The sequence below is a fragment of the Odontomachus brunneus genome, unplaced genomic scaffold, assembly GCF_010583005.1.
Source record: "Odontomachus brunneus isolate Ranch 3 - 2012 unplaced genomic scaffold, Obru_v1 Obru_scaffold_033, whole genome shotgun sequence".
NCBI lineage: Eukaryota > Metazoa > Arthropoda > Insecta > Hymenoptera > Formicidae > Odontomachus > Odontomachus brunneus.
This window is the reverse complement of record NW_022639483.1, coordinates 1,621,573-1,646,201: the sequence shown is the minus strand read 5'-3', so window position 1 is coordinate 1,646,201 and position 24,629 is coordinate 1,621,573. Positions and strand designations below refer to the sequence as shown.

Here is a 24,629-nt window from a genome sequence, read left to right as displayed (position 1 = left end):
AAAAGATATCTTAAATAATGTATAGTTAATGTGTAACATCTTGTATAACTTTGCGCAATAACTTTGTGTTTCTTACTAGAAAACAATTCGTGTCATTGGTTGTATTTTGGAAACGCGCAATGGTTGAGTGAATGCTCACTCTCGTTGGAATATTCTTTTAGATCTATCATGGATCTAAAAGAATATGTTGTTTGTAGATATATACTTTTACGTTTCGTCACTTCCGAATCGAAAGTAAGAACTGAAGATCGATCAGTGAGTCTTTCGTCTAAAGCCCGTATCAGACTACCGACTGCACAGGCCGACCCGACTGCCGACTACGACTGCCGACTCTCAATGGACCAATCACAGTGAGGCGCCGACTTGGCGCCTCACTGTGATTGGTCCATTGAGAGTCGGCAGTCGTAGTCGGCAGTCGAGTCGGCCTGTGCAGTCGGTAGTCTGATACGGGCTTTAGACGAAAGACTCACTGATCGATCTTCAGTTCTTACTTTCGATTCGGAAGTGACGAAACGTAAAAGTATATATCTACAAACAACATATTCTTTTAGATCCATGATAGATCTAAAAGAATATTCCAACGAGAGTGAGCATTCACTCAACCATTGCGCGTTTCCAAAATACAACCAATGACACGAATTGTTTTCTAGTAAGAAACACAAAGTTATTGCGCAAAGTTATACAAGATGTTACACATTAACTATACATTATTTAAGATATCTTTTGAAATAACCAGCTAATAAAATAGTTTTGTATAAAATGTGTTCCTTGCTGGAAAATGGCTACAAATTTTGTATATTGTATATTGAATATTCTTCTAGTTAAAACAGGGTAGGTAACTATTGAACTTGCTCTAGTAGCTATACGTCAGAAAATCGTTATCTATGCGTGTCGTTAGGTTTACGCGCATGTGCAACTAAGAAAATTCTACTTTTCCTTCAGTCATTCCATCTGTCATAAATTCCGGCCTAACCGCGATAGTGTAAGATGTTTGAGTCTGTTTAGACGTGATCTGTGATTTTTTAGAAAATATCTCTGAAGTATTTCAAGTACATTCTGTAATATTCACTACTAATTTTATCATTTAACTGAGGAATGGCGTTGGGGCTAATGTCGCCTGAAGCCACATGTTGAGAGAGAGAGAGAGAGAGAGAAAGAGAGAAAGAAAGAGGGAGAGAGAAAAAGAGAGAGAGAGAGACTTCATTTCACATCGCGGTTCATGGAACACGTGTGGCTTGTGAATAGGACTGTTTGGAAAATTGCTCAAACTAAATTTTTAACATATAGTACGCGTTCAAAATATCAACGGGCGTACATATAACCATCAGAAAGAACAAATATTAATCAAAGTGAGTAACTTAGTATATTTTTATTCTAGCATATGCATAACCTCTTTTCGGTGATCATCTTAATCAAGACGTATGGTTATTTTGTTGATAAAAATTTAATATTTTGCAAATAGACGTGGTCTATTTGCATCAGCATCAATCAACAAAATTTTTGCATTAACATTGATTTAAAATATCACATTAACAAATAAATTTATCATTATTGATCTTTGATATCACTTGATCATATATTTATGTATATCAGCTAAATTTTCTCAATTTCCATTAATTCTGAGTAATATCTTGCGAGGTAAACTTGTCGTTAAGAAATCTGTATAACTTAATAATTCTTTTGTATCAAACAGATGTCTGTAGCATCATCAAGAGTTACTAATTTATCGTCTCTAATAAGGAGGGATATTTCATCACAAATTATTAATAAACCCAACAGAGTATGCTATAGGCCTCCAAAAAATTTTAAACATATACTTTATGGTTATAAATTTGAAACAAAAAGAGAATATGACAACATGATAAGTTCACTTCGAGGAGGTGCAATAAAGGTAAAGTGAAATGAACAAGAAAGTGAAGTAAACAAAAATTATAGGAGATTCATATGTGGATAATCTTTTGTAATCTTTTAGCACATGATATGTATTTTACACAATATGTATGTAAAAGTTAATGAGTTGCATATTATAAGATGATGTAATCAAAATTTTCTTTTTGTTCTCTAGGACAATGATTTAGTAAATTTTCTAGATGAAACAAGGCAATATGTAACCTTACTAGATTGTGGACATACAATATTTGTACAGACTCTTGTTGAAATCAAGTGGCTAGATAGATCACCAGATCTAATTTCTACCTACAAAACTTTTGTAGAAGATCTAGTCTGTGCACAAGTCAAATACGCAAGAACTGTATTTGATCATCTAGTTAAATTATTTAAACCAGGTAAATTTACATTAATAATATTATTTCAAAGTTTATAATATATTGTGTAATATACTATATGTTACCATATTTACTGCAATCTTGATCTCAGTTGTTGAAGATAATCAAGAACATAAGGCTAAAGAGCTTACACTTCAAGATACAGAACGATTGAACCATATTCATGAAATATTGAGCAAGATTTTGAATGTGGTACCAATGTAAGATATAATGAATGTATATAGAAATCTGTCGTCATCAAGTGTATACTTGTGAGCATGTTTTGATATGAATTTTTGCAGGTCGAGAAAGTGTTTGCTATATAGCATTGAATCGCAATATCCATATATTACCCATAGCACATATATACATGAAGTTTATATACATGCATTATTGAATATACTATATTATGCACCTTATCTAAGATCAGATATTTTATCCATAGTAATTAATGGGTGAGTCCTAAACCTAATTTCTAAATATAACCAAAAACAGCTTGAGAGATTTTTTCTGGTAATAGAATAATAATTTTTCTTGTGTTTTAGTCTATCTTCATTAGACGTTAATATAACGAAAAACAAAAAAGATTGTGAAGAATTATACGATGTACTAGATGCTGATAATGACAACGCGGCTACGGTAAATAATGATGCAGATAAAGCAGAGCATGTCCAATTAATAGAGCACACACTAGATGCGTGTATGGACATATTTTTGGGATTTATCCACAAGTTTTGCTTCATAAATCATGTTAATTTGAATAAACAAAATTTAAAGATATTATACCATGATATTCTCACAGCATTCGATAAAGTACTATTACGTATAGATCGCACTCAATATGTGCAGTATATCGGATTATACTTTTGTAGCATTAAACACGTAATCACAGCATTTATAGACTATTTGTGGAAAAAAATGGTCGACTGGAACGAAGCACCGGTTATACGGCAATCAGCGGCTTCTTATATTTCCAGTTTAGTTGCTTCTGCTTCATATATTACTCCTGAGTAAGTATGAAACTTTCAATATATTAACGTAAACAAATTTACGAACAGCTTACTACATATATCTAATACTCGTATTGCTACCTTCTTTCAGAACCCTGAAGTCGACAATTTGCCGACTTGCAGATTGGATACACGAGTATATCGGTACGGACGAAACTTCAAATAGCTATGTCGACTTGAAACTGCACAATATATTTTACTCTGTTTGTCAAGCGTTTTTTTATTTGTTTATTGCAAAACACGAAGAACTCATCAAGACAAGATATGGTAAGTATGAACTTATTATATGCACGAATTTTGTAAAATATTTTAAAATGATATTTACGAAATAAGAACGTGTTATTTTTTGCCAGATATACTGTTTGTCCAACAACTCGATATACCCAGGATCATATCGTGTAAACTGAATCCCTTGGTGGTTTGCGACAGCGAAATAGTACGAAAGTTTTCCAATATCACAAAAATGTATCAACTCGCCTATTGCGACGCTATAATTGAAGACAATGCGCGCAAACAACTACCAGTTTTTGGAGAACAGGAACTCTTACTTTCCAATTTCTTTCCCTTCGAATCTTGCATATTACAGCGTAGTAGGCATTGGATAACTCCTTTATTAAATAGTAATGCGATAAATGCTAGTAATCAATCGAAAAATACGAGTACAGATGTTCCCGAACTAAGTAACTATGATGTAGTATTTGATTCAGTGTAAATGAAAATATATGTCCTGTTTTTATATCTTTACTATTTATAATTTTATTATATCCAGAGTGATAAAAACAAAATATAATTTTGCTATATCCGGAGTGATAAAATAGAAACAAATTACATTGCAAGATTCGCTCCATTCGAAAAAAATTTGAGAATAATGCACAGATAAAATATAAATAATTTATATTTCAAAATACTTTCTCAAATGTATCTGTTTCATTAATTTTATAGTTACTCATGAATGTATTGTTTGTACAAACAGAGCTATGTAAAACCTGTAAAACTTTAATCGATTGTGTATATAAACATAAATGGATGGTCATTTCCTAAAGCAAAAATATACAATTTTCAACCTTATACTTGTATGCATAAGGACTGAAAATCATACATTCAGTATCATATTTGTTTGACCATTATAATTAGTTTACTTATACAATCAATCTTACACATATATAAGTATACAGTAAAAAATTGTTGACTTGCAATTTAAGGAATAGCCAGTCATTTATGACTCTATAACATGTATACAAGAAATCTGCTTGTTTTTTTTAATTATATCTGTATATATTTTAATTGCATTGTACTTCCCCATATTCTTGATTGATTCTTATTCTAAACTATTTTATTGATAGAAGTATTTCTAAATTGGCTTATAAGCTAATGGAAAGGCTTATGAGTCAATTTAGAGACATCGTTATCAATAAAATAGTTCAGAATAAGAATCTGAATTAAGAATATGGCGAAGTATAATTAAAAGGGATTCTTGTATTCAATACACACACTGTCACTTACGTTTACAGACGCATACTCACCATATACTTAATTTTCAAATAAAAAGAAAAAGCATACACACACACACATATATATATATATATATATATATATATATATATATATATATATATATATATCAATATGCTGCTTTCCGTAATAACCTTCTAGCTCTTACGGAAAAACTACATATTGATTGGCTGTCGTGCGGACTTCCGCCGCGCGGCAAGCATTATCGCGTCCTGTGTGCAGGAGCCATAACAGTTTCGAGAGACATTGGCTGCGTTCAGAAAAGAAAACTGCTTTGCAACTGTGTAAAATTCGTGAATCTGATTGGAGTATGCTCTTAATTTTGGTTGAATCCAAGAGCATGTACCAATCAGATTCACGAATTTTACAACAATTGCAAAGCAGCTTTCTCTGCTGAGCGCAGCCAATGTTAAATAAATTACTGGCGGATTGTTCCGTAAGATAGCAATTTCCAACGGTTATCTAGCAATTATTTTCTATGACAAACTATTTTCAGCGTTTCCGGCGATAATAATCCGCACGCGAAATTCACCTTCACAAGATGAGATTGCGACAGAAAATCCTTTCATATTTAATTTCGTAGCTCGGTCGCAACGCCAATTTCGAATATTCAAGATTTAAGCGCAATTTCGTTATTTTTACACTATGACCGAAAATCCATCACGTGACTGAGATCCGACGCAACATTGGCTAATATTGCGAACAAAGATTAAAAAATAAATTCAATGTTGGCCCGCTTTGCACCGATTGGTCGAGTCTTAATTAACCGACAGCACGCCGCGGCACCAGCTTACTAGTGTTACGTCCACGATAGATAACTATATAGGGAAATTTGAAAGTAGTGAAATCAGTGACTTACGTGGACGGTCAACAGAGTAATGACTCCGCTTTTGGGTCACTCTGCTTTTCACCGAGTTTACCCTGGGTCTCCGGAGTCTGGCGAAACGATTGATGAATCTGGCGAAAAATCAGCGGTGCTTGTTCTCCTGGCTCGGCCTCGGATGTTCCGACACTACGCGGGTTGATGCGGCCCGCGATTCAGAATTTTGATTTCGCAATGTTTGAAATAGGAAGGGTAGGCAAAAGTAATTGCAACACAGTCGGATTTTACGACTAATTATAATATTCTGAATAGGTACACGAAAGCTACCAGAGACTAATTATGAGAAGAGAATAATTGCCTTCTCTACAAATGCGCGCGTTTTTATATGTCGCTGAGAGTCGTTCTCCGATTGGTTCATGGAGTTATGGCGAGGGAAGAGATTCATTCCTTTGCATGATGTCACCGCGTCGGTGTCCTGAGTGGTGTTTGGGATTCGGCTTTCATACTCCTGTTTATGTTAGCTTATCGCACTGAGCGATAACGGTTTTTTTAGGTCGATCCGTCGATTTCAAGACTCTCCAGCAGCACGCATTATTCGGCATTTTAATTATAATGTTTTAACGCTCGCGAATATACATATGCGCATGTACTTACATCTAGTAACATAAGGATAAAATGTCTAGTGATGTCTGAAATCAGATAAGTCGGCCTCCCGGTCTATAATAATATATTGTTAATGTTCTAAAATAGATCCGGACGTTACACTAGCAACAGTAGGATTGCATCGGTGGCATTGTAAAAATAATAGTCGGTCAGTAACGTGAGATCGAATTTCGCGGTCGAATGGCGCCGCAACGCCGGAAGTCGACGCAGAACGCGGCGCAGTGGCGTGACATCTCCCGTGCAATTCGCTCGTCGTCCGTCTGTTCGTCGTCGGCAGAAGCGCGATTTGTACGGCTAAATGGATACGTAAAATGGCGAATTACAGTTGTTATTTACTGGTGGAGCAAGTAACAAAGTAAAAGCGAGAAGTGGACAGACTAAGACGCACGGCCGTCACTTACACGAGTGGTAGTGCGCTTGCACAACACGGACGCAGGCAATCGTAAGTATCGCTGTCGTTGATTCGTTCGAATTAAAACTGTACGCTTTGCCAGCGCGTGCTAGTGATCGGCCTGCCCGTTGTCGTAGTGTATTGTCTCGTATATCTGTATCTCGAGAAATCGCCGTGCGTTCTTTCTATCACGAATTTCTCTATCACATTCGTCGTGCAGTACATAGTCAGGAGATAAAGTCTCGATGTCGGTGGACTACCATCGCCCTGATTAATCCCATAATCCACGCAACGAGGTTATGAGTCTTAGAAACTGGATCTTTTCCACCGGGGCTGATCCGTAGTTCACACGTAAAGATATTACGGGAGTCTCGTTTTCCGTAGTTCATTCCGCATACCTGATTGAGAGATTTAACCGGCCATCGTAACAATTGTCACGTTGGAGAGACAAGTAGACGCGGTTACGACTATCTTTGTTCCTCCATTTTTAGGTTATGAATTGTGTGAGTTTTGAGCGGTCCTGACGTTCATAATACATTGTGAGAATATTCATTGCCAGTCAAACCGAATCCGACTACGGGGTGGTATCGTTTTTCTTTTATTACTTGCGTTTTGGGATAAAGTTAAGTGTTTTGTGTTAAATTCCCCGAAAATCGAGCATCTTGCGTTAATATTTATCATTGCTAAACCATTTCACTGGTAAGTTTCTTTGTAAAGTTGATTAATTCGTGCTAATTTTCTGTAATTAGATCTCAGGATAGATGAAAATATCATACATATGTTCTACAAAGATACAATAATGCATTAATGGTAGAGTGATGAGATATTCTGGTTTTAAATGTTTACATTTTGTATATGAAAATATTTGGACTGTAAACAATCTATTGGTGGGTATGTATGTACGTGTGTGTGTATGGTGTATGAGGGAGAGAAAGAAAGGGATCACATTAATAATGTAATGAATATTTAATCATATCATCATTTAATTAAAATTAAAATTTAATTGCACCATTGATTTCATCCAAAAATAATTAAAAGGTTTAATTTGATAACTATTCAGTGTTTAATTTGATTACTATTTGTTAGATATAAGCTCTTTTTAGTTGAAGCTTTAGTAATTTATATATGTGGACATATGATATATGAATCTATGTTAATATATTATTGTATCTATATTATTTTATTAAAAACTTTTAAATTTTCATCACAGTAAAATAATTTTGTGTTGGTTGGTAATTTACTAGACAAATATAAAGTTTCTCAGGAATTATATTTGCATTCAAATTTACCACGAGATACGTACCTCTAAAATTTATTAGAACGTAACTCGTGATATAATTTCTGCTGTTATATGTCATATTATGTATATACCTAAAAGTACAAGTAAATATAACAAACTAAATTTTTATAAAATGCATAGATGGTATCAAAAAATGTATTTATAATAATTATAAACACATGTGTTTTTAATAATTATAGTATTAGTTACAATAATAATTAGATATTTTGTATACATAAAATTACAATTTTGAATGTTTATACCTGTTTATCTCCATTACAGTTGTTGTACACTGTTACACAAAATATTTATTTCATGATATATATTTTATTACTCATCTAAATCATATACACATAACATGTTTATCTGTGTGATAAGTCCCCATTTAATTAAGGTACAAAGTCTTTGAAGCACATGTTGTACAAAACTTTGGTTTTTTTAAATGAAAAACAATTTTTAAGAAATTGTATTTATCAATTCTAGAGATAAAAAGCACATATATATTTCTGCAACATAGTACGAAATTATAATTAATAGAATTTGTTCATAGAATATTGTGGAATAGAATAATTTCTATAGGAGACTACTTTAAAAGTTGAATAATTTGTATTAAATATCATCAGGTTTCAGCTACGCATACAACTTTTATATATACATAAATAAATTTCTATATAAGTAAATTGCAAAATATGTATGTTTATAATTTACCTTATTATACAACATTGCATAATTTACATATTAACCATAAAATCTACATACATTTTTGCTTTCAATTATCTTTTAATTTATTCACAAATTTTATTATTTTAATATTCACTTCTCTTTTACATTTTATTAAATTGTATTAAAAATTAACATAAATTGTATTAAAAATTAACATAAATTGACATAAAAGTCTTCTATATAACTCGTGGTTGTTTTTAATAGGTTGTGTCGCACAAATACTAAGTGCATCCTTCTACAGAGATGGTACTGATGGATTGGTCTAACTCATTATATTAGCAGCAATCCTATCTTGATCTTTATTAATTAAGAAAAGATCAACTTTGCAAACGATTAAGTCTTGAATAATATGGCACAATATTATAATCTTGTGGCCAACGCCAATACAATCTGCGTAGACGGGCAACGAGTTCAGTTAGTTGTTGAGGATGTTGATGACAGCGGTTCACAACAGATTTTAACTTATACAGCTACACCACAAAACAGCGAGCAAGCAAGATTTTCACCGCAAACTATTAATTTAGGAAATCAAATACCTACAACACGATTGGAACAAGGGTAATTCATGTAGCATGCATTTTCAATTAGCCATATGTGTCTAAATAGTAAAGTAACAGTTTTGTATCCCCTTTTCTTAGTATATACAAAATACAGAATTTAATTGAAAAATTTATTCAAGCTTATATGCAAGTATAGTATTTATTCAGAAGAAGTAGGTGGGGCGTTGGTATGTGACACTGGTTGTGAGAAATATTTAAACTAGATGTTTGTAAAATAAATATTTTGATGCAAATATTTCAGTTTTGTAGAGCATAACATTTTGATCTTAAAGTACAATGGGCCATACATTCTGATTAAAAATTGTCTTGGTTTTTAAATATGCAGAAACATATACTTTATGAATATTTTATAAAGGTGTACAAATTTGACATTATAATTCGAATATATAAACGGTCTAATTTTTATAATAAAGTTATTTTATATTAACACAATATGGAAGAGATTAACATATATCAGGTGCTTCTTAAAGTAGTCTTCTATCCATCTAACCATCTTCTGTATATATTGAGAAAAAATATTTAAAAATTTGTTTGTGAGATATAAAGTTTATTTGTAGAAATAAATTTTATATCTCACAAATAAATTTTTAAGTATTTTTTTCTCAATGTATACATATGAAGATACCATATTTTAATTTAATAGATACCTACATTTAATTAAAATCTTTAATTAAAATTTGTATATTACAGTACAAAAAATAATAAGACATTATCATAGGTAAATTTGTGAATAATGATTTCACAATACTAGACATTGCAATGTTGTGTTTATAGGATAATAGAACACACAGTAATAATATGCAAGTGGTGTGAAAATATTAAAGTTTTATTTAAATATTTTGGAGTAGGTTTTATTTATAATCGCTTGTACGCGTGTGCCTCAAAGAAAGTATTATTAAACAATTTTTATCATAAACCTATCATATTAATATGTTGATTATATTGCGTAGAAAATTTAATTAATTTTTAATTAATTTTGGAATATATAGCAATGAAACTTTAATAAAACTTAATCTTTGTAGATTATTTAAAAATGAGAACTAGAAAATATATTTGTAAATGATATTAGGATAATGTATTATATGCAATTTAAATATAATTGTCTTTTAACATGTGTGGCCTATGAGAAATCTTTTGTACTACATCACATTAAGAAAAAATTTTGTGTTTTGCAATATGTATATTCGAAGTATTATGTTTTACTATGTGCATTGCACAAGCATGTTTCATTATTAACTTGTTTTATTTTGTATCTATTATATTATTTACACTAAAAAATTTTGTATATATCTGAGAAATTAAAATTAGTAATATTAAGTTAATGATAATAATAAGTTAATGATTTTCTAAATTAGAGAATACATCTAAGAAAGAATCAGCAAATTTAAATTTTTTCTTAAAAATATTAACACAATGCACAGCTTATTTTATTATTTTTTAAGACTTCTATCAAACTACTCCTTGTAATATAAAGTTATGTCTCGCACCCAGATAATAATGAAGCTTTTAAAATATACCAATGCACCCTCTTCCTCATTACATCTTTATCTAATTATTCATCTTAATTATTCCAGTCTCATTATTATACAAAGCAAAACAATTTCTGAGTAATTATTATATTCATATGTAATCTTAACAAAAATTACTTCTTAGAAAATATTTCATAAATTTTCATTTAGTACATACATATACAAGAACATAAAAACATTCCATAAATGTAGAATAAAAAGTTTTTCATTAATTGATGAAGCATATTTGAACAAGACTGTAACACTTTAAATATATGCTTATTGATATCGCAAATATACATTTTATTTATAAAATACATTTTATAATAAAATACATTAGCAATGTGATAGTATAATTGTATTTATTGTAATCTGTTTCTTACTTTCCAGGCCAAGCGTTTATATAATCAAAACGAATAGCATAGCTGAAACCCAGGAATTATTGAAATCTAATACAGTGAGTTCACGTGTAGTTAGTGAAAATATTCCGAGCGTTGTCGACAATACAGGTAAATATCGATACGCGCGCGCGTATGAATTTAAATATACTATATTCATATACTTTACGAATATTTAGATACTATACTATATTAAATATATTGTATTATACTATATTCATACTATACTTTATTAAGAGTGCTAATTAAATTTTATTATGTTTAAGAAATACACAGATAACATTGGTTTTTGATATTCTTTTTTCAATATAACAAATAAACTCCTTTTTTCAGGTGCTAAAACAGAAAATAAAACGGAAGGACGACAAATACAATGGATAAAAGTCCAAGATGCTAGTACTACCACGGCGACAAAACAAAATACGTTGTTACAGGAAAAGAATCAGACTATTATTGTAACAAAAAGTACAGCTCAGAATAACATCACACCAATAGTGAGTGAATATTAAATTTAGTTATATTTTAGCAAAAAATTAAATTTATGTACTTTACATATATATACATGTGTACGTATGTGCGTATGTAATAATGTACATGTGTATGTGTATATAACATAATCGAACAATGTTTGCTTTTAGTCTCCCATATATGTAAATTCTGGTTCACTTAAATGTGGATTAACAGACAGTAAAGTATTGAGAATCATACAAAATAAAAATCGACAATTGACAAACAGTGGACAAACGGCTGCAGCATCTCAAACTCCAGATGGCGTAAATGTGAAACTAACTACCATGGAAAATCGACTTCAAAATTCGAATGTTGCAAGTTCTAAACCTGTGTCATCTGTCTGTGGTAAAGCTGTTAATCCAGTGGGACAGAATGTACCAATAAAATCGATTCGTGCTTCCAATCCGAATGCGTCACACAATACATCACACGTACGGCCAGTAGCTATGGTTATACCTGAGATGTCAAAGACACCATTGAAGGCACAGGGTCCGGAGATGGTACATTTAAGCGAACAGATCAAGCAAGCCAAAATAAAGCAAATGCTATTAAAGCAGCAGTTGCAAAGCGACCAGCAAAAGTTGCAACAAAATAACGTACAACGATTGCTTCCTAATACTTTACAGACTTCTGTTCAAACTTCGTTAAGTTCGCTAAAAAATTCGGCGCGTAGCTCAATAACCCCAAATACTACGCAACCAAAAGCGCGGCAAGCTTCACCCAGTCCGCAAGGACAACAAATGCAAAAGCTACCTATGGCAATGTCTGTTTCTCCGACTATACATAATACGCACAATACTATTCCTATGGACATTGATACCCCAGAATGTGTGCAGGAGAAAAGTTATCCAACGGGACAACTTCACGGACAAATTCCAATGGTACCTCTTTCACCGCCTCTTTCAGTAGAACATGACAACAGTTCGACCGAGAGCGTCGCTTATCTCCAAAAAACTATCAGTGATCCAGAAAATACTATAGTCCAGCATCAAATTCAGGGGAATACGGCGAAAATGTTAGTAATGTTGGCTACTGGAGAACAAAGATTAATTACGTTCGATATACCGAATGAGGACTGTACTGTACACGATTTATTGGACCAGGTAGATATATTGCTAAAGATTTGTATATTGTGTATGTTTTAAAAAAATTGCTATTTGGCAAGAAACATTCGGGTATAGTTCTGAAAAGTACCTCGATTTTTTTGAAACTCAGTATTCTTACGTATTTTGACGCGCTGATTACGAAATCATAACGAAAATTGGCGCTACTTGATTTTCATGGTAAAGACCATGAAAAACCCATAAAAATTATAATTTTTTACGTTTATCTCAGTAAATACGAAAAATCATGATAAATGTTTTAGACAAAAGCTTTAGATCTTACAGAGATAAACATTTCAGGTTGTATATATTTTCACCGAATAATAGTTTTCGAGGAAATGGAGTATAAAGACAGTAACAGCGTTAACATTTATCGTCGTTGCGGTTAAAAAGCGTTTAACTTTTTTTCTTAATAACTTTTTAATAAACAATGACCGACAGCTAATGTGACGATAGGTAAGGTTAGATTAGTTTTTAGCGGGGGTGCGGGGGGCACAGCCCCCCGCTAGTTGTTCGATATTTTTCCCGTGTTGCAAAATGTTAAAAATGTTAAAAATATTCTTAAAAAAAAGTTGTTAGATTTCCTTCATAACTGTAATTCCTCTTTCCTTTATTTCTTTTCTGTGTCTTCTGTGTTTTCTTTTCCTTCATTTTGTTTCTGAAATATACTGTCTACGTGGCGAAATTACCCGTAGAAGGGATTCGCAGAAATCGAGTATAAAGACCGTAACAACGCTGTTATGGTCTTTATACTCGATTTCCTCGAAAACTATCATTCGTATAGTGAAAATGTATAAGACTTAAAATGTTTAACTCAGTGAGATCTAAAACTTTTGTTTAAAACATTTATCATGATTTTCCATATTTACTAAGATAAACGTAAAAAATTAACCCATAATTTGTATGGGTTTTTACCATGAAAATTAAGTAGTCGACAATTTTCACTATGATATTCGTAATCAGCGTGTCAATATACGTAGGAATACTGAGTTTAAAAAAAATCGGAGTTAAGTACTTTTCTGAACTTTATTCAAACATTCTAAGATCATTTTCAAAAACATTTAGGAAAAAACATTTGTAAAAAAAAATAGAGTGATATTTTACTACATATATATAATCACTTTTTTATATATTGAATATTTTTAGGTGAAAATTACATTTTCTGGCGAGACATCTGTCTCTTTGGTAGATGATCCAACACTGGGTATAAATTATATAGTTGAAGCTGGTTATGGAACATATGACACATCGCATGATAGCAATGATCATGTAGATTGTAACTCTACTCAAGAGGTTGTAAGCTCCACTACGGATTCTGAAAATTCATTCAAAAATACAAAGTAAGATGTTTGAATTGTCCTATATTTGTTTTATATCAAAAAGTTGTTTATTATCAAATTATGTCATTTCTTTCTGATGAAGGATGTTAAATTGATAATTAATTATATTTTAGTGTCTCAGACGAGAACAGTAATCCTTCGTTACCAATTAATGAGGTAAGCTTTTAGATTCTATTATAATAAATATTAAATTAAAGGATATTGACGTAAAAATTGTTATAATAAAATCTTATTTTTCTTATCTTACAAATTATTTTAGAAGATTCTGTTTCTTAATTTCTTTTAATTTTTTTATAATTTAGAACTAATATTTTATTATTAAAAGATTTTACCACATTATAAATATATATAAACACACATACTTATGTACATATATAAATATATGTATATGTATATATGTTTCTTAAAGTAGATGATATATTACATTGTACAAAAAATGATAATATAATTTATAATTTAATGGAACGATTTTTTTATATTATGTCAATTTTCTTTCTTTAAATAATAATGATATTACCATATTTCATTTTATATACGTTACAAAGCACATTTTACATTTTATATTATGTTACAAACCTCAAAGCGTAGCCAATTCATAAAATGTTTATGCAATTCTTGATTCCGCCAGCTTGATTAACCAGAGCTCGGAAAATATAAAAATTTATAATAATTTATAATTTATAATAATTTATAAAAATTTATAATAATTTTTTTTATTTATATAAAAATATAAAATTTATAATAATGGAGCTCCGGCCAGTAAATTCTGGCCAATTTTTAGAACTTCAATTTATCGGCTAAATTCATCACTCAAGACACTGTAATGTTATATTTACTTTTATAATTTATCTTTATAAAGTAATAAACTTCATAATAACCACAATAAAAACATACCATAACAAAAATATGAACTGATTGAGAAAAGGAAATAATTACTGATTATTATTTATGATATGTGCATATATTTTATGTATCTATATATGTATATATATTTTTTTTACAAAATATATAAACTTCTGAATAATAAGTAAATATATATCAGTTTAATTAATAAATGTTATTAATATAAATATATAATTATAAATATATTTTCCCAATTATAAACTAGCCAATAAGAACTTAAGGCTTTTATTAACCAATTTACAATTTGAATCTATTTAAAATATATTTTTATTTATTTGTAGAATCTGAGTTGCTATGACATTTGAGATTATATAGAATATGTATTATTTTATATGACTCTTTTTGAAGCTTGGCTATATAGGTAATTTGTGGTACACTCGTCAAAGCGTGAAACGTCCACGTTTTTTATAGAAGCTAGCTGTAACGTATATATTATGAATAATTAAATGCGAATGTGTTTGTGTATGTGTGATATGAAATAGTTAATAGTACACACGTACGTATATAGTGTATACGATGCTGACTCAGTTTTGGTAGTGTCACATTGCTGCGGTCGAGAATACATAAAAGTCACCTCCTTCAAAGCAAATTGTATGACTAGTACGAATAGTATTTCATATTATTATTAGGAACCTATTTTGGTCAAGGGACTACTTGCTTTGTGTCCACACTGTGGCTACAGTTCGCTTTACTTCCACCGATGTGAACGATGTAATACAAAATTTACTAAGAAAATCAAGTCGATACCTAAAGAAGGATGGAAGCTGACCGGGCTGCCTGTCGATGTAAGGTTTATGACTGAGATGCTAGAAGACCGATATTGTGCATCATATCATGTGGCATAAATGTTTACCTACATAATTAATTGCCCATGAAATTATCAACAACATTTACTTATAATTTATTGTTTATTTTAAGATCTGTATGTTAATACAGCATCTCATATAATAATAAAATAAAGTGAAAGCATTCTTATTTCAGCATAGTTACTAAGAAACATTTCTCGAAACATAGAAAAGATTTAATTGTAAAATTAAAGAATGTCTTTACAACGTTGCCATGTCATTTTCAGGTCGTATTGAAAGCGGCTTGCGGTCATCTTAATGTGCCATATATTTTAATTCCTAGTACCAATTTCTTTCATCAATCTCTTGTGACAAATGTTATAAACGTACATTTCGATTATATAATGTCTTTACAGATGTTCTACAAAAAGAACAACGAACGAAATACTACTAAATTGGAAAGAATAGAACGAGACGGTTCTACATGCAAGCGCACCAAAGGAAAGGGTAAAGCTGCAGCTTCAAAACCAAAGGTTATTAATAAAGAGCCAGGTACGATAATGTATTGTTTATTATTTATTATTGGTGTGTAGAATATAGTTGTGTTGCAACATTGACGATAATGTGCTATTAATGTTTAGAATGTTTAACAATATCATCTGATGAGGAAGAAGAGGGCAAAACTAAAAAGATTGGCACCAATAGCAATGCAATGCTCGGCAATGCAAGCAACGTTTTTGACGAAGACGTAGATACCATTTTAGACAAAGAACCCATTATTACAAATACTTCTGTTTTTAACCCGTCATGTTGCGATGATGATATGAATAGCGAAGAAAGTAGTAAGGACATTTCGTAAAAATTATACGTGATTTACGATTGATACACGTAAAATAACATAAATTTAATAACAAGATCGAATTTCAGGAGAATGTAATAATCACAAATTTATAGATAAGGCGCCATTCCCACTCACTGCTCTACAATGTCGAACTGTCAGAATAGGATCTTATAAATATATTCCACGGGAAAGGGTAGTAATATCCCGAAATGGTGTAAAATTTGGAGTACCTTTATTAGAAGACGGTAGATCGGTTTTGCATTCACTGCCTGCTGAGAAAAAATTACCAAATCCCTCAAAATATTTTCATTATCTTTCAGATCAAAATTTTGTTACGTTTAATGTGGAATATAATCAGATAATTAAGGTGCTGATTCATTTTGGGAAAACAATGCCGGTATTATTTTTCTATACGTCTACGAGTACGGGAGCCATGATACGTGAATTATTGGGAATGCAAGATCCGAAGGGCCCATATTACGATCCTGCCGGAAGAGGTATTTATTCCATACATGAATACGATGAATTCTTTTAAGAAATATCTTTAATAGTATTATTTACTTATTCTCTTTGTCAGTTTTAAGTGATATATTTAAGTGATAAACGTGTACGCGTTGATCGACTATTTGAGTGCTGCGATCGCATACAGATTGCATTGTATATGTATTATAAGTCGCTCAGGGCTTGATATTGTCAACTGATCACGCACAATTTTACGCTATTTTGCACTCAAAGAGTTACAAACGCAATGATCATTTTAGTAAACAAGAAACACAGTGAATATTTTATAATTTCATTATCTTCTAGATCACACTCACAAACGTATAACGTTATTGCCAGAGGAGTTAACGAATGACTCGAAAATCAAGTTAAAAAATATATTCTCACCTAGGGGCAAGATGGAGGAGTTGAATCCTAAAGAAGCAAATGATATTCTTCTGCGAGCATCACCTAAGGATGTATGTGTTCGATTCGATTAAGCATTTTAAATCATTGTCTATTACAACATATACGTAATATTTATATTTATATATTCTTTTATTCGAAGAACCAACAGATTACTAGTATTATGCGACGACAGAGCCAAAGTTCGTTGCTAAATGTTGTCAGTGACAATGGTAGCATACAAACGTAAGAAATTTTTCCTCACTGATCAATTTTTACTTATTTGGCATCTACGTGCTTTTTATTATTTCACATTATTCGAATCTGCTTTGTTGAAATGTATTTTAAAGCAAAAACTTTCCACTTTTACAGAATAACTGTGTATCCACCGCCACCTGCAAAAGGCGGTATAGCCATCAACACTGAAGATTACTTGTGCCTCGCTGAGGATCAGTTTTTAAACGATGTGATTATAGATTTTTATTTAAAGTATTTGACTTTCGAGATACTGTCAGAATCTGATCAACATAGGACTCATGTGTTCAGTTCGTACTTTTATAAACGTTTAACCAGCCCACATGCCCAAGCTGCCGAAAATACTACACCAATGACACCTGCTGCCAAGCGACACGCAAGAGTACAGAAATGGACGAAGAATGTTAATATATTCGAGAAGGATTTTATTATAATTCCTATCAACGAGCAGTAAGTGACTCTGAATATCCAATAATATATATATATATATATATATATATATATATATATATATATATATATGCGCCACCGAGATGCAGTTTTATATGACAATATGATGTTTGCAGTGCGCATTGGTTCTTAGCTATTATTTGCTTTCCTGGACTAGTTGGGAAAGTTGACATGTCTGCCCCGAGTGTCAGTGAAAACGATGTTAAAACTCCGCAAAAGAACAAAAAAATGAAGGAGGTGAAAACGAAAGCTGTTACGATTGGCTGTACAACAATAACACCTGTACCTGCGACTATAACGATAGATCAACCGGATGACGGATCGGAGAGAGACGAGGCTGAGGGCGATGATGAAGAAATGGAAATAGATAGCGAGGAAGAAGTACAGTACAAAATAAATTTTATTCTTTTCTGTTTTTAGATAAATATAGACTGTATCAAGATATTTGAAACAATCGATTGTTTTTTTTTTCTTTTTTTTTATTTTATTATTTTATTTATAGGAAGAGGTTGATCAGCCTATACAAGATATGATTCAGTCGATTAAAGTGGAACCGGATGTTGTAGAAGAAACAATTAAAGTGTAAGAGTTATGCACATTATGTAATCTAAATGCAATTTATTGCACGCTCAATATTTGAGTAAGTTGAGATTTAATTTAATCTAATTCAATTTGATTTGTAGTCCCTGTATATTGATATTCGATTCGCTCGCTGGTGCTAGTAGGGCACGAGTGGTTGCTACACTAAGAGACTACTTAAGCTGCGAATACGTTGCCAAACTTGGAGGAGAACAAATCTTTTCAAAAGATACCATTAAGGGTGCATGCCCCAAAGTACCCCAACAATCGAATTTCACTGATTGCGGCTTGTACGTACTGCAATACGTGGAAAGTTTCTTTCAGGTTAGTACAATATCTTGAGTTTAGAAAATGTTGGAAATTTTTCTTTTTTTTTATTATCAATACAAGTTATTAGCTTGACTAATAGCTTCGATCATATTCTGTTTTCAGAATCCAATTAAAAATTATATCTTACCAATTAAGATTTTAAAAACGTGGTTCGAAGAAATTGTCGTGACAAGAAAAAGGGAAGAGCTATCGAAACTACTAATTAAGTTGATGAACGCCACCAAAGGAGATAGAACTATACATTTGCCTAGCGTGAATTTTCCTACGCAAGACGGCAAACTGAAACCGAAGAGTGAAAATCAGATAGACGTGAAGGTTACGAAATCGGAGCTTGAAAATAAGAGAAAGCCTACGGCTGACGCGGACACACATATTAGCATGTCGGTAGTGGCAGAAAGTACTGAATCGAGTAATGAAGTAGTTAATAGAACTTTCCAGATCATTCCTTATTCTCCGTGTATAAGTTCCAATTCGACTGACAGTAATCCAACAGAAATATTGACCGAGCCGAAGACTACGAGGTATATACAACGTGATCTTTTGTATTTTTATAATCAACGAAAGTTATCGTCCGCGATATCACAAATTACAACCATGCTACTAATCCGATCTTATTTCCTCGTGGCCTTTGTCTGTTCCTCTGTGGATACTTTGACCTTCTCCAGAAAGAAATACATTCCCATGTCAGCCAGAATGCAATACGACTAAGAGCTATATAATTTCATTCATATTTTCTCATACATTTGAATATATTTATCACGGCTAATGTATCGAACATTTTATCAATTTTCAGATCATCAAGTGAAACAATGTCCTACCTTAAATCTAAAAGAATTCCCAGGTTAATGTTAAGAACGCAGACTTCGGACGATCCTCAAGCTGCTAAGAAGCATAAAGGGGAACCTTTTAATTCCTGTAAATAAATGTTATTTTCTTTTTCTACAGTGATAAGATTAATGTATATCCGCATAGATAATTCATTTACCATGTAATAGGAAATGTAGTTAATACTTCATAAAGTAAATAAAACTACAAACATAATTCCTGATTGTATATCTGACGCTTTTTAATTGAAGTTTATATGTATTTTGTATAACGAGTGATTTGGTACTGTTGTCAAGCCTGTGAAGTGTGTTTCCTGTGTGACTGATGCAAAGTAAAATATTAGTATTCAATTACGTCAGACGCATATTCATGCGGCGTCTGAACGTCACTGGTGCATTGCGCAGGAAACACGCGGTTCTCCACGAAAATCCAATCGATTGTATCTCTGAAATGAACTGTATTTACGAAAATGCATCTTCAAATTGAATCCGATTGGTCTGTTCTGCGCGCGATCTTATCTCACTGCAAGTTTTTCGATCGTGCTTTTTAAATTTCTCACTCCGACCAATGAACACACATTGTTATACTGATTCTGCCGTCCGAAGTGATTCGATGAGCGGCTATTTAAAGCCGCTCGTTATATTCGTACAGATGTATTCAGCACTCGGCAGTTTTAAATAACCGCTAAGCGAAGCCCTACTCTCTATGTCAAAACGAGGCGAGGTATTTACGAAAACCGAGACATCGGCGAGACATCCTATCGGCAGAAAAAGAATGACATCATTAGTGTGATACTCTCTCTTTCGCTCCCTTCGTGTGAGTACCTACTATTGTATTCCGACATTACACTCTGAGAAATATACTGTAAAAAAAAAAATTCTGTAGAATTAGGGAATTAGTTACATAACGCCCTTGTCTCGCTGTATTATTAAATACATAACCGATTACGATAAATTACGTTAAATAATCAATATTATTAACGGGCATCGTTAGTCGTGGTGAAACGATATGACAACCTACCAAAATTCAAATAACGGAAAGGTTACATCAATGTTATAATTCTCCCTTCAACGACGTAAATGTGCGATAAAACATGTTTGTAACAATTACATCGTTAAATGGGATATTACAATATTAATGTGATATTACTGTCTGCTTGGTTTACTGGGAAGATGTTCGTTTATTTATGTAATTATTTAATTATGTAATATTATTTAATTGTGTGACATTTTATTACTGAACACATCGATTATCGATCGATACCTTAATTAAGTGGCGCGTTCGCCACTCTCGTATGTTACACGACGCATCGCCCTTGGTTAAACAGTACATATGTGACTTAATAGGATAATGCCTGCAACGATAGTCGCCCTGACAGTGTCTACGTTGTATATTGTATTCACGGTATGGCTAGCACACTGGCTGAGACGGTACACGACATATTTCATCGAACAACCTCTCGTGAGATCTTTGTTCTTAGAGGCGATCGCTACGGCGGAACTCTGCGGAGCATGCTTCGAACTCATTATAAGTAAGTCGATTTTCCGCAATTAGCGTTCCCCTCGTATTAATACGCTCGACATTGTACGACTAATTTAATAGTCTGTAAATTGATACACACACGCAAACATACGATTAACGATAAAGTTCGTACGCATTGCGATTGCAACTGTATCACAATTCAAAGATCCAATTTTTTTTATATCGTGCCTTATTTATTATTTATTTTTATGCGTGCGACTGCTCATTACTCAATTAAATTTTGTTCTCGTACTGTTTTACGTTACACTAATAATAATAGTTTGTATCGTTTGATCATGCAAAACATCTGTTTCTTTAAATAAGAAACGCTAAATATTTTTTACCTTCTTAGTTGCGGACAATTGGGGAGTGTCGATGTACGCTATTTATCTATTTGTGCTGACGGTTTACTGGTCGATGACTTGGGACGACGCGTCGGCGTGTCCCTATACGCATCTCGAAGACGTGTTTCTGGGTAACAAGTCGTTGCGTACCGCTTTTCTCTTGATATGGGCGGAAATGATCGGCGGTATCGCCGTATTTAGGTACATTCAGGCGCTCTGGGCATTTGAGATCGTCTCTACGCATAAGAACCGAGCGTTCGGAGACTGCACCACGGATTTGCAGGCAAGGCTAAGCTCACTTTTCGGATACATGCTGCGAGATCCGATGACAATTCAATTAATTTCATACAGAACGCTGGCGTTATCAAGGCGATGCTCAAGTCGACGACGAACTCGAACAATGTCGATAACGCAGAGCACGATCGTCACTAACACAATCACACTTTCCTTCTTGTATTTCTTGTACACAGAACTTACGTAAATGTGTGTTGCTTTGTTTTACCATATTCAGCGAAAAATCTAACCAGACATGTGTGTATATAGAAATCTTGCTACAAACCTTTCGGATATTTTTAAACTTCTGAATTCAGATGCGAAAGTACAGATGTTCTTCAAAATTTTTCTGTTTAGAATATCTACGCTTTCAATACATACAAGCTGTGGAACTTTTGGGTTAAACAAATATTACGTTAATTAACAACTTAAGATTTTAAATTAAAATTTTTTTTTGTTTTTGTCATATTAAGTAATTGATTGAGCAAAATATTCAGGAGTTTTAAAATTAATTATTAGTTAGTTTTATTAAATTAGTTTAGTTAGATTATAGTTATCCAGACAGCACCAACTTCTAAAATATATCTTAAAGATGTTCAAAAGATTTACAAAAGATCCTATTTTTTTTAGCCGTCTTCCATACATATTTGAGATATCTTTTAGAATTTTTTGCTGTTTTTGGATAGTTTTATTAAAATGAGAAAAATATTGCACGGAAATGTTATCATTTTGAACAATATTATCCCCTGAATGTCAGGAATTATTGTGCTTGTTTTATCGTAAACACGGCCTAAAGCGACTGTTGATTCGATTAATACGATAATTTCTAGGTACCCGTTATAATCGGAGCATTTATAGAATGCGTCGCGACGTGCATATGTAGGGTGGTATCACGCGTGTTGGGTGACCTAAATCCGAGATTCAGCACAGCCATTGATGCCTTCGTGGGGACGTCTCTAGTGGTTGCAGGTCGGCGAACACTTCGATTATTTTTAGCAATATTAAAAGTACCGTTTCTTATTGTCGACGCCTCGATTAAGTACCGTGCACATTTCAGCCTTCGATTATTCCGGCGGTTACTTCAATCCTGCACTGGCGACTTCGTTAAAATGCGGTTGCCTGGGCACTACCTTTGTCGAGCATGTGATAGTATATTGGGTCGGAGCGTGTATCGGATCTATCGCCTCCTTGCGTGTGTACAAATTGCCGTTTGTGCAGAATTTCATTGAGCAACGAAAGGAGAAGGTTGCCTAAGGCTTACGACGACGGAAAGATATGCCTAGTAAGGCAAAAATATCAATGTCTGGACACTAATGACATTAATATATAACCTGGACATTCTTATTGTTTTGCTTCTTAAATATGAATATTTAAATATGAATATATTTAAATATTTGAGTATATGTATTCAACACACACACACGTGCGCGCTTAGATATATTGAAAGTTTAAATATATTCGTATTAATATATTCGTATTTAAAAAGATGAAAGCAATAAGGGCCTTCAGAGTTAGATGCTAGTGTTATTAGTGTCCAGACCTTGATACCTTTTACCTTATTTACATATGATTCTTGTTAAACGATTTCAATCTTCGGTTATTTGTTATGTCGTTCAAATTTGGGGAATATACCATCGCACTAGTTATCCTTTTTTTTTAGTAATAGTAATGCAATTACATATTAGTAGATAATGGTAACAAATATATAATCGTTATCTTAGAATTGCAAGAGATTTTCTCTCACTGTGTTTTTCATACACCGCATTATAGCAATTACCAAATGTTCCAAAAGACCTGAGGCAAAAATTTGTTAATGAATAGTTCCCGAAAATTGACGAAAACATAACAAGAAACGAGAAATATGCTCAACGACTCGTTACTTTTTAATAAAAATAATAGTAACGAATTTCTTTTTCAAAGGAAGGTAACAATATCGAGCAATTTTTTTAATAGGTGTCTAATAAACACTAAGTAACAGTAAAATTATTAATAATTGATTACTTTATTTATAATTTTTAATAAGTTTTAATTTATTACTCACCAACATCAGTATAATATGGAGAGTACAGGTACATCGTTAAAAAATTATGACGTAATATTACTGTTAATTGGTGTTTACTGAGTAACGAATAAAAGATAATATTGTATAATTACATTTGTGATGTCGTAAATCACAGTTGAATATGATCTCCAAATGATACTTCGATTGGTGATCACATAGAAGAATGTTTTTTAGATATGCCCGGAGATTGAATTAAATCATACATGCCATAGATAGATGATAAAAGAATATATTTTAACAATTCATTCAATAATGAAAAAAATAATGTGTTCTTATCTTTGTTCGCATACAACAATATAATGCGTGTGTACATGTGTGCGCGCACGCACGTGTGTGTGTGACTTTGATATAAAATCTAATACAGCACGGCGTGTACATAATACAAGTATAAGGAATATTGATAAAATATTTTTTAGATATTAATTTTTTTATCCACTGAATTATTAAACGACGCATATATGTGATATTTGATGTTTTTGTAGTATGGAAAAG

At 32.3% G+C, this 24,629-nt stretch overlaps 2 protein-coding genes across 10 annotated transcripts; both read left to right on the top strand.

The window, feature by feature from the left end:
* The first annotated feature begins 909 nt into the window (after positions 1–909).
* LOC116843474 (RNA polymerase I-specific transcription initiation factor RRN3) lies at positions 910–4,342 on the top strand. Its single transcript, XM_032813920.1, has 8 exons — positions 910–1,349; positions 1,694–1,891; positions 2,066–2,285; positions 2,377–2,485; positions 2,567–2,719; positions 2,810–3,274; positions 3,366–3,541; positions 3,628–4,342. Exons 2-8 carry the CDS (start codon positions 1,694–1,696, stop codon positions 3,984–3,986), a joined length of 1,680 nt encoding a protein of 559 aa, XP_032669811.1. The 5' UTR covers positions 910–1,349; the 3' UTR covers positions 3,987–4,342.
* A 2,139-nt stretch (positions 4,343–6,481) lies between these two features.
* On the top strand, positions 6,482–24,623 carry LOC116843458. Of its 9 annotated transcripts, XM_032813894.1 has the most exons (23): positions 6,484–6,714; positions 8,870–9,223; positions 11,124–11,242; positions 11,465–11,625; positions 11,770–12,744; positions 13,891–14,084; positions 14,198–14,240; positions 15,617–15,772; positions 16,189–16,324; positions 16,414–16,614; positions 16,700–16,858; positions 16,934–17,110; positions 17,421–17,572; positions 17,662–17,744; positions 17,871–18,203; positions 18,320–18,584; positions 18,706–18,785; positions 18,887–19,106; positions 19,215–19,633; positions 21,284–21,468; positions 21,811–22,085; positions 22,906–23,044; positions 23,133–24,623. In XM_032813894.1, the coding sequence occupies exons 2-23, from the start codon at positions 9,015–9,017 to the stop codon at positions 23,327–23,329; spliced, it is 4,878 nt and encodes a 1,625-aa protein (XP_032669785.1). In that variant the 5' UTR covers positions 6,484–6,714; positions 8,870–9,014; the 3' UTR covers positions 23,330–24,623. The 9 variants fall into 9 exon arrangements, with proteins under 9 accessions (XP_032669781.1, XP_032669780.1, XP_032669778.1 ...); XM_032813890.1 differs by lacking the exons at positions 21,284–21,468; positions 21,811–22,085; positions 22,906–23,044; positions 23,133–24,623 and adding exons at positions 7,413–7,554; positions 19,906–20,035 and having other exon boundaries at positions 6,482–6,714; XM_032813889.1 differs by lacking the exons at positions 21,284–21,468; positions 21,811–22,085; positions 22,906–23,044; positions 23,133–24,623 and adding exons at positions 7,155–7,362; positions 19,906–20,035 and having other exon boundaries at positions 6,482–6,714.
* The last annotated feature ends 6 nt before the right edge of the window (positions 24,624–24,629 follow it).

Coding starts and splice junctions, on each gene's coding strand:
- LOC116843474 (XM_032813920.1), top strand. CDS start 1,694: ATGTCTGTAGCATCATCAAGAGTTACTAATTTATCGTCTCTAATAAGG. Junction 2,286..2,376: donor AGTTAAATTATTTAAACCAG/GTAAATTTACAT, acceptor TCTTGATCTCAG/TTGTTGAAGATAATCAAGAA. Junction 2,720..2,809: donor TTATCCATAGTAATTAATGG/GTGAGTCCTAAA, acceptor CTTGTGTTTTAG/TCTATCTTCATTAGACGTTA.
- LOC116843458 (XM_032813894.1), top strand. CDS start 9,015: ATGGCACAATATTATAATCTTGTGGCCAACGCCAATACAATCTGCGTA. Junction 9,224..11,123: donor ACAACACGATTGGAACAAGG/GTAATTCATGTA, acceptor CTTACTTTCCAG/GCCAAGCGTTTATATAATCA. Junction 18,585..18,705: donor AAATAGATAGCGAGGAAGAA/GTACAGTACAAA, acceptor TTTTATTTATAG/GAAGAGGTTGATCAGCCTAT.